The sequence below is a fragment of the Eufriesea mexicana genome, unplaced genomic scaffold (assembly GCF_001483705.2).
Source record: "Eufriesea mexicana isolate 0111107269 unplaced genomic scaffold, ASM148370v2 scaffold2421, whole genome shotgun sequence".
Classification (NCBI taxonomy): domain Eukaryota; kingdom Metazoa; phylum Arthropoda; class Insecta; order Hymenoptera; family Apidae; genus Eufriesea; species Eufriesea mexicana.
In genome coordinates, this window is record NW_016910490.1 from 169,341 (window position 1) to 183,129 (window position 13,789).

A 13,789-nucleotide genomic window follows, 5' to 3' on the forward strand; every position below is an offset into this window, starting at 1 on the left:
AAAATAAAAAATAGATTGAAAAAACTACCAACTATAGACGGGAATCGAACCCCGGTCCTTCAGCATAGAATATACCAGTATAAACAAGTAATAAATATACACTAGCATAAAAAAGCGTAAAAAACAAATTTTTTTATTAAGAAATTTTATTTACAATTGTTTATTTACAATGTTTTCATAGGAGAAAAATTAATACAAAATAAAAAATAGATTGAAAAAACTACCAACTATAGACGGGAATCGAACCTCGGTCCTTCAACATAGAATATACCAGCATAAACAAGTAATAAATATACACTAGCATAAAAAAGCGTAAAAAACATAACTTTTTTATTAGAAATTTTATTTACAATTGTTTATTTACAATGTTTTCATAGGAGAAAAATTAATACAAAATAAAAAATAGATTGAAAAAAACTACCAAGTATAGACCGGGAATCGAACCCCGGTCCTTCAGCATAGAATATACCAGTATAAACAAGTAATAAATATACACTAGCATAAAAAAGCGTAAAAAACAAATTTTTTTATTAAGAAATTTTATTTACAATTGTTTATTTACAATGTTTTCATAGGAGAAAAATTAATACAAAATAAAAAATAGATTGAAAAAAAGCTACCAAGTTAGAGACCCCCCAACGGGAATCGAACTCTGGTCTTTCATCATAGAAACATATCGGTTGTCGCCGTTCGGCTACAATTCTATACAAAAATGGTTGGAAATAAACATATAATTGGAGAAGTAATAAAACTTTAATCGTAAATGTTTTGAAAGCTATTGAGAAATTGCAGCTATAATGATATATATTCTCATACTGCATGAAAAAATCTACAAACCTGCAAAGTTTCAACTAAATCGGTGTCCCGACGGACTTGCACTTTCCTTGTTAGTGAGTAGCTCTTAGCTTGGTATCGTTTCCCAAAGATTTTTCTTTGAAAAACTACCAATTACCAGGTCTCACCATAAGGAGATGGCTATGCATCGAAACCCGGACATGCGCGCTAGTGACGCAACCCATTGGCGCAATCCGTATCAAAGGTACCCAACTCTAACTTGGAGCCAAAAAGTTATAGCGAAGTTACTGACACTTTATTAAATCTTTACTTAATTTTAGTATACCATATTTCCAGATCGAAGACTTCTTCGTTTCTGATAAAGATGATAAGCATTGAACTATTTCGAATTATTTTCAACTATTTTAATATTCTATTAAAAAAGGTATAGAATGATATAGTAACGTTGCAGGGATCATATAGAAAGCTTCAGATTACGGTGATCGTCATGTCCAAAACTCGCATTTATGCGTAGTTTAAACGGCATTATAATTTCTAAAGTTATTCGACAGTTATTAAAGAGAAAAAGAATGTCTGATAAACAGATCTTCCTTATATATTGCCTGTCAAAATTTTAAATATAGACTTAATTGCCCGCTTAATTGGGTAAATTAAAAAGGACCAAAAATATCATTATAATAACACGTGTTTAACGAGCTATATATCAGCCAGTTTGTTAAATATATATACACGTTGTCCGATATTCAACATTTTAAATACTTCACGAGATTAACGAGGCTCCTTTTGAATTAATTTCCCTCGTCTCATCGGTGAGAACAGAGAATAAAAAGATGAACGAGCCGAAATATTTCTGCTTTAATAAAAAGACAGCGATTTGAATATTTATAACGTGGCTTTTATGAACAAAATTTTTATGGGTATACCTTTTAACCTTTTCCCATAAACTCTCGGTTAATTAACTTTATGTAACTTTGAAGTACTTCGCGCGCAGGTAAAATTAGAAACTTGCGCAAAGTACGGGATATTAAACTATCGTGAATTCAGTAAATTCAGTAAATTTTACGTTACATAAGGTATTATTTTTACGTTAATAGTACGCGATGGCGGCTGGTTTATAGCGGAGGCATTAGTAGGATCGTTTCAGAGAAGAAAGGAAAGCTGTTTCTCGATTAACATGCAAATAATTGCGCTTAAATATATTAGATAACTTCGTTACGTAAAACGAAACATTCGATTTACGTTTCCTGTTAGATAATCTCGTCTTTCAGCATATGCAGAAATGTTCATAATACACGAATATATAGAGACATGCATTAAAATTTTTCTTTGATGAGTGTTCATCTCAAGATATTTAGAAGCTTTCTCCAATTTCCAGTCAAACTAAACTTCTTCGATTATCGTTTCGTTTAATTTACGCTTCAAATTTCCTTCGTAAATTCACAAATTCGCGACAAGATTAGAAAATATAGTAATCGTAATAAAATTAGACAATCACGTAATCAGTTTCGTCCTTTTCTTACGAAAAATCTTTCCATGTCATATTGTTGTAAATTAACACGTTAAGTGCCCAGCTCGTTTTGCTTGCCGTTCCGTTCAGGCCCAAACTCGACCGTCAAGTGGGCCACCGGAGGCGGACGAAGTGTTCAAAAACCTCGGAGATACTGTACCAATTGTTATAACAGGAATTCGCAAACGTTAGGTCCAAAGGTGGCGAACAATTTAATACCAAAAGCTAGCACCTTTTGGGCCTAGTCTGGGCCGGTCCTGAGGACCGAACAGGCCCAAACGGAAAATCTAGCGCTGGTCCCTGGGGACGGGTGATGCTATTTATATTTCGCGTCGCGTTTTATGAACATAAGACGATAAATAAAATAACTAAGGTGTCATGATTCTATTCTCTGATATAAGACTCTCGAGAGCAAGCAGTTAAAGAATCATAAGTATTTTACATTTTGCACCATGTGAAATTACGAGTGAAACGCGAATTCATTTCAGCATACGATGTTACACTAGTCCCGAAAAGGAAACGCGGCAAAAATTGCTCGTTCGCGATAAAAAAAAAAACCTTTTTGATTGGATTTTGTAATATTGGATTTTCTATAATAATCCTCAAAAGAACGACACCCAAGAAAAATAAATTCTGATAATGGGGGTGTTGGTACCACGTGGTACCAATACTCGTGTTCGCCATCTTCCTCGACCTAACCTAGCATCGCTGCCATTTGCTTCCGCTAATCGGCAGTGAAATTCGCAACAAAACGAACAATTAATCGCACGAGAGGGAAACCCTCTCCGATTTAGAAACGCGCAAAAGAAAAAGAAAAAAATGTGGGAACAGAACGACAAACCGCGTTTCCACGTGGAATCTCATTTATCGCATTCTCCACTCGCATTACTACATACCGCGTATCATGTTTCGAGGCATTAAATCTACGGGTATGCATATCGCATTAAATGCACTTTCTGTTATTCATGCGCTATTACTACGACAGATAAATGCTTAATGATGTCGATAGTCACGCTTCAAAGAGAGCCAGGCACACACAGGGAACGACACAATGTTTCGCTGGCGTGTGTTAGGGTTTCTCTAACGAGAGCAAATTACCCGCGGGGAAAAAAGTGGAAAAAAAGAAGAGAGGAGAAAGGAAAGAAAAGAAAGAATAGATAGACGTCACGTGGGGATATCGCAACGAGATAGAGACGGTTCCGTTTCCATCTGATCGTGCATTGGCTCCGATTCGCGAGGGAGAAAGATCGATTGCTCGATGAATAGATCAAGGAAAGGGTGCAGAAGCCTTTTCGCCACGTTCCAGTGATTCAGCTGCCCGGTGAACCGGCTCTAATGTTTATTCGGTATAAATTATTATCGAGTCCCAGTCGATCGAGATAGTTTGTACCTGACAACCGCGATGAACGATGATAATTTGATTAATCTCGTCGAACCAGCCCGCGAGGATTTATTCTCTCGTTTGCCAATCGCGATTTTCTTTAGCGATTTTCTCTGAGGAAAATGGAGTGACGAAAATTTTGGTAAGTACAGCTGATTATTATTTTTTTTTTTTGGAGTATATTGGTATGGAAAATATCGTTTGTAAATTAGATACAAATAGAATTTTGGTAAGTTTCAGATGAAATGGCGTTGTCGATCCCCTATGACCAAAATCTTCTTCTATTATGACGGAAAGAAATTGTAAATAATTATTGTTTTTGTTTAAATTAATTATACATACGAGTCAAATGTAACGTTACGGTGACAAACAGATAAATTGGAAATATTCGATATTATATAGGCCTATTAACTAATAAAATTAATTTAATTAATTAATTAATACAATAAATTAATTCGTAAAATACAGGATGCTAATTAATTTTTTATTAATAATTACTTGACGCAGCACGTGATTTCGTAACAACGGCCGGCATGATTGCTCGTTAAAGTATTTAATTATGATCAAACCTGGAAGTAAAATATAAAATCTTTCCATGTCATATTGTTGTAAATTAACACGTTAAGTGCCCAGCTCGTTTTGCTTGCCGTTCCGTTCAGGCCCAAACTTGACCGTCAAGTGGGCCACCGGAGGCGGACGAAGTGTTCAAAAACCTCGGAGATACTGTACCAATTGTTATAACAGGAATTCGCAAACGTTAGGTCCAAAGGTGGCGAACAATTTAATACCAAAAGCTAGCACCTTTTGGGCCTAGTCTGGGCCGGTCCTGAGGACCGAACAGGCCCAAACGGAAAATCTAGCGCTGGTCCCTGGGGACGGGTGATGCTATTTATATTTCGCGTCGCGTTTTATGAACATAAGACGATAAATAAAATAACTAAGGTGTCATGATTCTATTCTCTGATATAAGACTCTCGAGAGCAAGCAGTTAAAGAATCATAAGTATTTTACATTTTGCACCATGTGAAATTACGAGTGAAACGCGAATTCATTTCAGCATACGATGTTACACTAGTCCCGAAAAGGAAACGCGGCAAAAATTGCTCGTTCGCGATAAAAAAAAAAACCTTTTTGATTGGATTTTGTAATATTGGATTTTCTATAATAATCCTCAAAAGAACGACACCCAAGAAAAATAAATTCTGATAATGGGGGTGTTGGTACCACGTGGTACCAATACTCGTGTTCGCCATCTTCCTCGACCTAACCTAGCATCGCTGCCATTTGCTTCCGCTAATCGGCAGTGAAATTCGCAACAAAACGAACAATTAATCGCACGAGAGGGAAACCCTCTCCGATTTAGAAACGCGCAAAAGAAAAAGAAAAAAATGTGGGAACAGAACGACAAACCGCGTTTCCACGTGGAATCTCATTTATCGCATTCTCCACTCGCATTACTACATACCGCGTATCATGTTTCGAGGCATTAAATCTACGGGTATGCATATCGCATTAAATGCACTTTCTGTTATTCATGCGCTATTACTACGACAGATAAATGCTTAATGATGTCGATAGTCACGCTTCAAAGAGAGCCAGGCACACACAGGGAACGACACAATGTTTCGCTGGCGTGTGTTAGGGTTTCTCTAACGAGAGCAAATTACCCGCGGGGAAAAAAGTGGAAAAAAAGAAGAGAGGAGAAAGGAAAGAAAAGAAAGAATAGATAGACGTCACGTGGGGATATCGCAACGAGATAGAGACGGTTCCGTTTCCATCTGATCGTGCATTGGCTCCGATTCGCGAGGGAGAAAGATCGATTGCTCGATGAATAGATCAAGGAAAGGGTGCAGAAGCCTTTTCGCCACGTTCCAGTGATTCAGCTGCCCGGTGAACCGGCTCTAATGTTTATTCGGTATAAATTATTATCGAGTCCCAGTCGATCGAGATAGTTTGTACCTGACAACCGCGATGAACGATGATAATTTGATTAATCTCGTCGAACCAGCCCGCGAGGATTTATTCTCTCGTTTGCCAATCGCGATTTTCTTTAGCGATTTTCTCTGAGGAAAATGGAGTGACGAAAATTTTGGTAAGTACAGCTGATTATTATTTTTTTTTTTTGGAGTATATTGGTATGGAAAATATCGTTTGTAAATTAGATACAAATAGAATTTTGGTAAGTTTCAGATGAAATGGCGTTGTCGATCCCCTATGACCAAAATCTTCTTCTATTATGACGGAAAGAAATTGTAAATAATTATTGTTTTTGTTTAAATTAATTATACATACGAGTCAAATGTAACGTTACGGTGACAAACAGATAAATTGGAAATATTCGATATTATATAGGCCTATTAACTAATAAAATTAATTTAATTAATTAATTAATACAATAAATTAATTCGTAAAATACAGGATGCTAATTAATTTTTTATTAATAATTACTTGACGCAGCACGTGATTTCGTAACAACGGCCGGCATGATTGCTCGTTAAAGTATTTAATTATGATCAAACCTGGAAGTAAAATATGAACAAAAATGATTCGTGAACATACCTAAGAATATTGTTGCTATAATGTATACATGTAATTCATAAATTAATTGCATAAAAAATAATAATTTAAACACCCTGTGTAATAATTACTAATAATTCACTATCGTTCTATGTCCCAAACGCTCTTAACATTCTTTCAGAGCCACACTCGTTCCAATCCTACACATATTATATTTATATCATAGATTGCATAATTATAGACAAATGAATTTTGCTCATTCAACCTCGTCACATACCCACGCATTAAACCAACACTCACAATTTTTACAACTAATTTAAACCTCTGAACTGCCATGAGAACCATCTCACCGGCCCAACCTAATATTTAACGCTAAAAGGGTTAACGATTTTCGAGTTCAGATCGGCTACTATATTCCCGCGAAAGCGATATTTCTACTGGTTGCCCCCGACCGAGTGGACGCATACAATAATTAGCCTGGATGAACGGCCGGTTTCGATAAGGGAGAATCTCGAGCGCGAGTTTTCAGCCGCGATTTACGCGGCTAGTTTCGCATAAGTGGACGATAAAGCTTCATTTTGATTTCACCTTCGTGCACTCGACGGTGTTTGCGCGGGTCCGGTAATGGAAGTGGCGCGGTCCTATCGGGCTAACGGTAATTTTATTAATACCCTTCCGCTGAATTGCGACGCACCTGCCGCTGCTGCCGGACTACAAAGATCGCGTTACAATTTGCACCGGTCGGCAAATCGTTCCGTGTAACTCGTAAGCCCCCGTTTTTACGGTTTTATAATCGTTTCCCAAAGCGAGCCAAACCATTGCCTCGCGCGCCACTATCGTAAGTAATTCCTCCGGAGGCCGCGTAACTCCGCGTCGCCATTTTATCCTGCAATTTCAACGCTTGTTTTCCTCCCAACGATCATGCTTCGCGCCCGATGTGCGCTGAGAACCGAGTATTCCTCCATGTTTATAAGACGAAATGGTGTTGGAGTTTAACAGCTTTGCAGAATCCTGCCTTTCTGTGGGAGGTTTGGATAATGGTGTCGGTCGAGGGATCGAGGATATGCAAATGTAACGTATGATGTAGTATGAGGGTAATAATTGTGAGTGTTGGTTTTACGTGTGCAAATTGCGAAGGAGATTGAATGAGTAAAACTCATTTGTCTGTCATAGTGCAATCTAACAGGCCCTGCCTTAGACGGGGATACTATTGGAAGGTCTAGAAGTTATATGTATAAGAAACGGAAGTTTTCCATCTAGTGTCGAGGGTGAGAATGATGGTCGCTACAATACCATTTCGGAAAGAAATCACGAATCGACCATTGCTGATTTTATTTTAGAAAAAACAAATTATAAACCGATCAATGACCTGCGTGACATTTTCCAGAAGCAAATGGAGAAGGATACCGCTATGGAAGGCTATTTTTGGTAGCAAAGCTAAGTTGCGTGGCCTCTACGAGGAGGTGAAACGTAGGTCAACAAAATCGTAATCGTCACGGGAAACAAATCGCTAATGGGCTAAATCTTATCAGCTAAGGAGAAGGCACGTCATCGAGCTTCGCGAAAAGCATGAAAACAGGACCCTTCACGATACAAGCAGAGTCCTTAGCGAAAAAGCGTTGAAGAGTCTTCATAGAAATAAATTGTGACTGACACGGGGGTGAGTCGTTTGGTGTTGGAGAGAGTCAAATTAGAGCGTGTTTCCGTGTGTTTTAGTTACGTTATTTTAGCGTTCTTTTCCCGAGTTAAATTAGTTTTCCTAGTTTAGTGTTCGTGTTATTCTGTTCTTATTGTTCTTTCCGTTTTCGGTGTCTCAAAACCTTTTGCGCAGACCCGATATTCCTTCGATTAAACGAGAAAGACAATAAAACCAGTCTTCGGCATCCTACAATATAACTATAATATGAGCGAGTACCGTCTAGTGGGACTGATGTTTGAAAAGCTGTATAGAAGAATGTGCCAGTATGCTATAGTTGCATGAGAATTATTAGAGTGAGCATCGAAATGTAATCGTTATTAAGTGCGAGTGGAAAAGAAGAAGTTTCTGAAAAGAGCAAATCGAATTTATCATTTCAAATATTTTATTAATTATTGGATTTATTACTTAAATATACTTTGTGTATTAGTGGTGAAAGAAGGTGTAACAATTTAACGAGATATAGTACTTATGATTTAATGCAACATGATGTGAGATATATGATACTTAATAATGTAATAATTTTTGTTGCATAATTTTTATGTAATAATTAACACTAGAACTATCGGTTTGTAACGTGTCTATAATAAAACTACATTGTAATGATACAGAGAAAATAAATAACCGAATATGGTTATGTTTCTGTATGAATCAAAATTGACATTAATTTTGGGAAAGCATATAGCTATGTATTTCCAGAAATTGCGAAAATAAAACGTCTGAAACGAGTTATTTTGACCCCTTTGGTAAGTCTATATTAATATAATGTAACTTAATATAAGAATCTCGATTTAGTAAAATATAATAATTATAATGGAATATGGTTATAGTAATTTCAATATAATATAATATATCTTAAAACAGTAACAAATATTCAACAATTATGGTAGGGTAATTATAAATACATCATTTTATGGTGTATCATAAAAATTTGTCAAATGTATAACTTTTAAAATACCATACAGCATTATAAACAATTTTACCTCGATATTTTCACGCAGAATTATTAATATTAACAAAATTACACATATTCGATATAGGTGAGAACTGATCCTATCTGATTTGTTACAGCTGCATAAAGTAATCGACTTCAATAGATGCTATTTTCGTCTCATCGTCATATCTATAATATCGAATCATTTTATGTCAGATTTATTAATGCTTTACATCGATATTTCGCTCCTTCTCGATCATTATTGATAACCGGAATGGGGTCGTTATGAATTATTATCCGCCATTAACTTCTTTTCCTTGAATTCACCGATGTCATTCGCATAATTGAAACCGAATTAAACATATCAAGGAATTATCAGCTAAACGTTGCGAGTACTCTTAAAGTGTCACATCTTTCTCGACCCTGTTATCCAAAATACTAATCATTATATCCGACTGCTATTGCGTCGCGATAGAGCATCGATTACCAGTCGCTAATTATCCAAAGATCTAATTACACGGATTTATTATCTCTTGACTGTTCGTAGATGCAATCAACTCATTACCTTAGTCGTATTATAAAAATAATTATTTTTAACCCTCATATTTTATTCTTCTTCACTGTCATAATTATTTCCAGACTGACCCAATAATCAGAAAATTACATTAAGATAACAAGAATAAATTTTTCTTCTTAATATATAATTTTTCATCGTTAATAATTGAAATTAATAGTTAATAAACAATAGTTAAAAAACAATAGTTGATAATTAGTTAATATATAAAATTTCAAAGTATAATTTTTCATCGTTGATGGAAGTACAAAATTTGAATAATTACACTTTTCACGATACAGTTTAAACGATTGTGAACGATGTAAATCGATTTTTCTCAAGAATCAGGAAAAAGATTTATTTTTCCTCGTTTCTGAAAAATTATCTACTTAAGAGTGACTCATATTACCTTCGGTCCCCTGATAAAAGGACATCCATTCGGTGTATACGTATTCTATATGTGCATTCTATTATACCGGGTGTCCCAGTGATTCTACGTGAAAAAACAAATCGAAAATAAAGAATACAATTTTTTCATTCGAAGCTTCATTATCGAGAAAATCGACTTTGAATATCCACCGAGCATGCTGGTATACTAATGGTCCATCTATTTAAAAATAAGTCAAAGTGCATATGTACTCGGTGAATATTTAAAATCCATTTTCTCGATGACGAAGCTTCGAATGAAAAAATTTTATTCTTAATTTTTTATTCTTTATTCTTTATTTCCGATTTGCTTTTTCACGTAGAATCACCCATTTCTGGTTATACTACGGTTACTGGGACACCCTGTATATTCCATTCAGGAAGCATTAAATCGGAATTAAATTGAAAATAAATAAAGTAAAGCGTCGAAAGCGATCCAGAATTATAATTAACTCGTGTCGTTGATCTTATTCCACAGTAGCCGGAGCGTTTCCAAGGAGGATCGGCCATCCTTACCAAAACAGGACGCCACCGAAGAGAAAGAAGCCGAGGACAAGCTTCACCAGGTTGCAGATCGCCGAACTAGAGAAACGTTTTCACAAACAGAAGTACTTGGCGTCGGCTGAGCGAGCAGCCTTGGCTAAAACCTTGAAGATGACAGATGCCCAAGTGAAAACCTGGTTTCAGAACAGGCGAACAAAGTGGAGGTGAGTTTTAATTATTTTCTTCAAAGTATTAACTCGGAATTTTCTCTCAACCTCCCAATTCGAACTTCATCAAACTCGTAATAGGTAGAATGGAATGTATAGAATATCATAAAATACATGGAACGTTTTCAAAAAGTATCAAGGAAATTAGCTCCAATTCACAAATTTTAATCCTACTTTGAGAAAACAGAATAGACGTGTGAAATGAAAATTTAGGAATCGCACAAACTTAAAAATCCTGAAAAGGAATTAAATAAATTTAGAAATATTAATAATGATGGTATCACTATACTCAATATTCGATATTCATTAGAAATATAAAAAAGAACAAAATTGCGAATTTCTAAACAAATACGTCATTCTCGATTCACAACCCAAATACGTCACTCCTAAAATAAGTCATCCATGTTTGAGATAACTGTTCCCAATTTCCTATTTAAAGTACAAGTTTCCAAAGCTATAAAATTTATCGTCCTTTGTTTAACGGACAAACCCATTTATTCATATCCCAAGGCAGGGAAAAAGTTTTCTTTGGGACCAGAGAACTCGGTGGACCGAACCGTCTCCGCGACACCGTAAGCAGCGTTCTACCGATATAAGTAACTTCCGGTTCCTACCGTCCACAGAACTGACCCCCGCTGTCTTCTCTTTTTATCGAAAGCCGGATTGGTGAGGACGTTCGAAAGGGAAAACGCGAGGTGGAAACCGCGGCCGGAATGTTAATAGCGGGTCAGCAGTAGTGCTGCGTGGCGTATCGTCGTGGACGCATCGAAAGTCCAGTGTATTGGAGTCTCTTCAAGATAAGGGAGGACGAAAACACGTCATTTAGATAAAACTGGACCCTAACGTGGCGCGGGACCCTCGATACCAGGGGCGTCTACGCGGCGAGACGGGCCCAGAGGCATTTCTCCAGGGGTGCGACTGGTCCCCGTCTCTCTCCGACCATAACTGACTCCGTTCTTCCCATAGCGCTCCCAAATGCGTCCTTGGCCCGTTCCGGGAAGTATTAGGATGGAAAGATGACTATACTTTTAAAGACCACGGAATAGCTGACCGAAGGACGGTGTCTCCGACTGCGTGTTTCTTTCGAGGAACTAGCGATACATAGGTGATGCTTTTCAGCCTGGTGTCATCGAGTTAGGTGATAGAGCAGGGCACTCTTTTGAGAGGTGTGCAGTTGTCCAAAGATTATTTAGGCTTCCCCGAGAGGTTTTTAAGGATTTGATCGAGCTAGGTCAGGTATTTTCGGAATTTCGAACTATTACTGGCAGTTCGATGAGAGGAGGGTTTCTTTTTTTCTTATTTCAGCTGAATCGTCGTTCGATAGCTTGTACAATACATTTAGAACGGGGCTCCTCAATGGGTGTCAGACCTGAAGCTTTCAGTATGCAAGAATGTTCGTGCAGAGTATTTATAAATTGATTTAATTTAATGTAATTTAATACAGTAAATGATATTTTATAAATTCGGAGTTCAGCGGGGTACAAAGAAAATTGGGGAAGGAAGCTACCGTTATTAAAATACAGAAACATTCCTGTAGGGTCTGATAGATTTTTATCGGAAATATCTTTAAAAAATTAAATAATAGCAATTCTTCTTCTAAATTCTCTTTAAATATAGTATCACTTCGCGTTATTAAAATTTTGCATTTATAATGACCATCATCGTGTCATATTCTGTTCTCTGCATTTTATCAATTAAGACAGTAAAATATCTCTATGAAAAGTTCATAAATATAGCAAATTGAAAGGGGCAAAGTACCTTCGTTAAATTTCTTCATATGCATAATACATTGCACAAGAATCATTTTATATTACAAAACAAAAATGTGTTAATATATTTCAAGGATTACAGAATCTTTAATTCGATAATTCGTTGCAATTCGCTGCAATTCGTCAGAAGATTGACAACTTAACAAACGAAAATTTCTCACATATCCAAATGTTGTTAAATCTCAGAAAAATCGAATTATTAAAAATCCGATAACCTGGAATTAAAAATCCAAAGACCATACGCACACTGTTACTCGCATTTTCGAACAATAATAATCGATTAATCGTTGTTAATCACGCGCGAGGGCCCCAAACACATTGTTACGTCTTTACCAGTAGAGATGAGAAATTCACGGTCGTAAAATTCGATAAAGTTCTTCGTCCACGAAAATATCGCGCAGGACACCTAAGAAACGATCTAAATTTCCCGCGAGAGTTTTATTCGCCGTCTTGTGGATAACAGTTTTGTGGAACCACCGTGCCGTTACACTCGCGCATTGTTCTTCCAGGAGGCACGGAGTAATAAAGGGGCAAATAGGTAAAAAGGAGGAATGTAAAACGCGATGGATAAAAAGCGGAAGAGAAGGCCTTTAGCTGGTTCGTAACGATCTAATGAGATATCGATAACAGGACTCGTGGGGGAAAAAGTTTCGATGCCGTTGCATCGGGATCACGGTTTCTTGTCGTCAGCTGCGATATTGCATTTGTCGTAAAGCGCGCAAAAATGAAAATTATGCTTCTTACTCGGAAACCGGGCAATGGTAATTTCTTTCTACGGAACGCGGGTACTGTCGATCGCGAAACGGTGAACTGTAACGTGTCTTCCTAGTTCTTTGCTGAGGAAAAAAGGCAAGAAAAAGGGGTGGAGTATCGCGACCAAACGTCGCAATCGTTGGGTAATATTGGAATTGGTAAAAATTAAATTCACGCTATTGGTGGACAGAAATTTTATCGGAAAATAAATGCAATAAAATTTTCTTTACTTTTTTTTATTTATTAATTTATTTATTTATTTACACAGAATTAACCCATTAGGAAAATTATAAGAAAATTATTACAGTGAGGTACAAAATTAATGGTAACAAAAAAAAAGAAAATTAGAAAAATAAAAATAAAAATAAAATATACAAATATACAAACAGACGAGATGTGTATAAGTAGAGGAAAACAAAATTTTTTACAGAGAGGTACGATGTAATAGCTGTTTTATAGAGTGAAGAGATTGGCTGAATAGATCTAGAGTAGGGTAAGTGTTGTTAACATTAGTAATCATTCTATCAATACCTGAGTGGTATGCAAATGCGGTTTTATATTATTGTATATAAAGAAAATTGTATCGTCTTAAATGAAAAGTTGGAGCATTGATTGAGAACTTTTCTAATATATCAGAACAATTAATAAGATAAGATGTGGTACTGGTAGACGGAATGAAATTTTCTGAATGCGGGAAATTTAAATATTAATAATTAATACTAGCTATCAATATATTAATTAAATATTA

General features: G+C 36.3%; 1 protein-coding gene across 1 annotated transcript in view; it reads left to right on the top strand.

Moving 5' to 3' along the window:
• The window catches only part of C15 (homeobox protein C15), a 76,663-nt gene that overhangs the window by 47,066 nt on the left and 15,808 nt on the right, over window positions 1-13,789 (top strand). Inside the window, exon 2 of the mRNA XM_017903580.1 lies at window positions 10,288-10,516. Coding sequence (XP_017759069.1) covers window positions 10,288-10,516 — 229 coding nt within the window. The remainder of the gene's footprint in view (window positions 1-10,287; window positions 10,517-13,789) is intronic.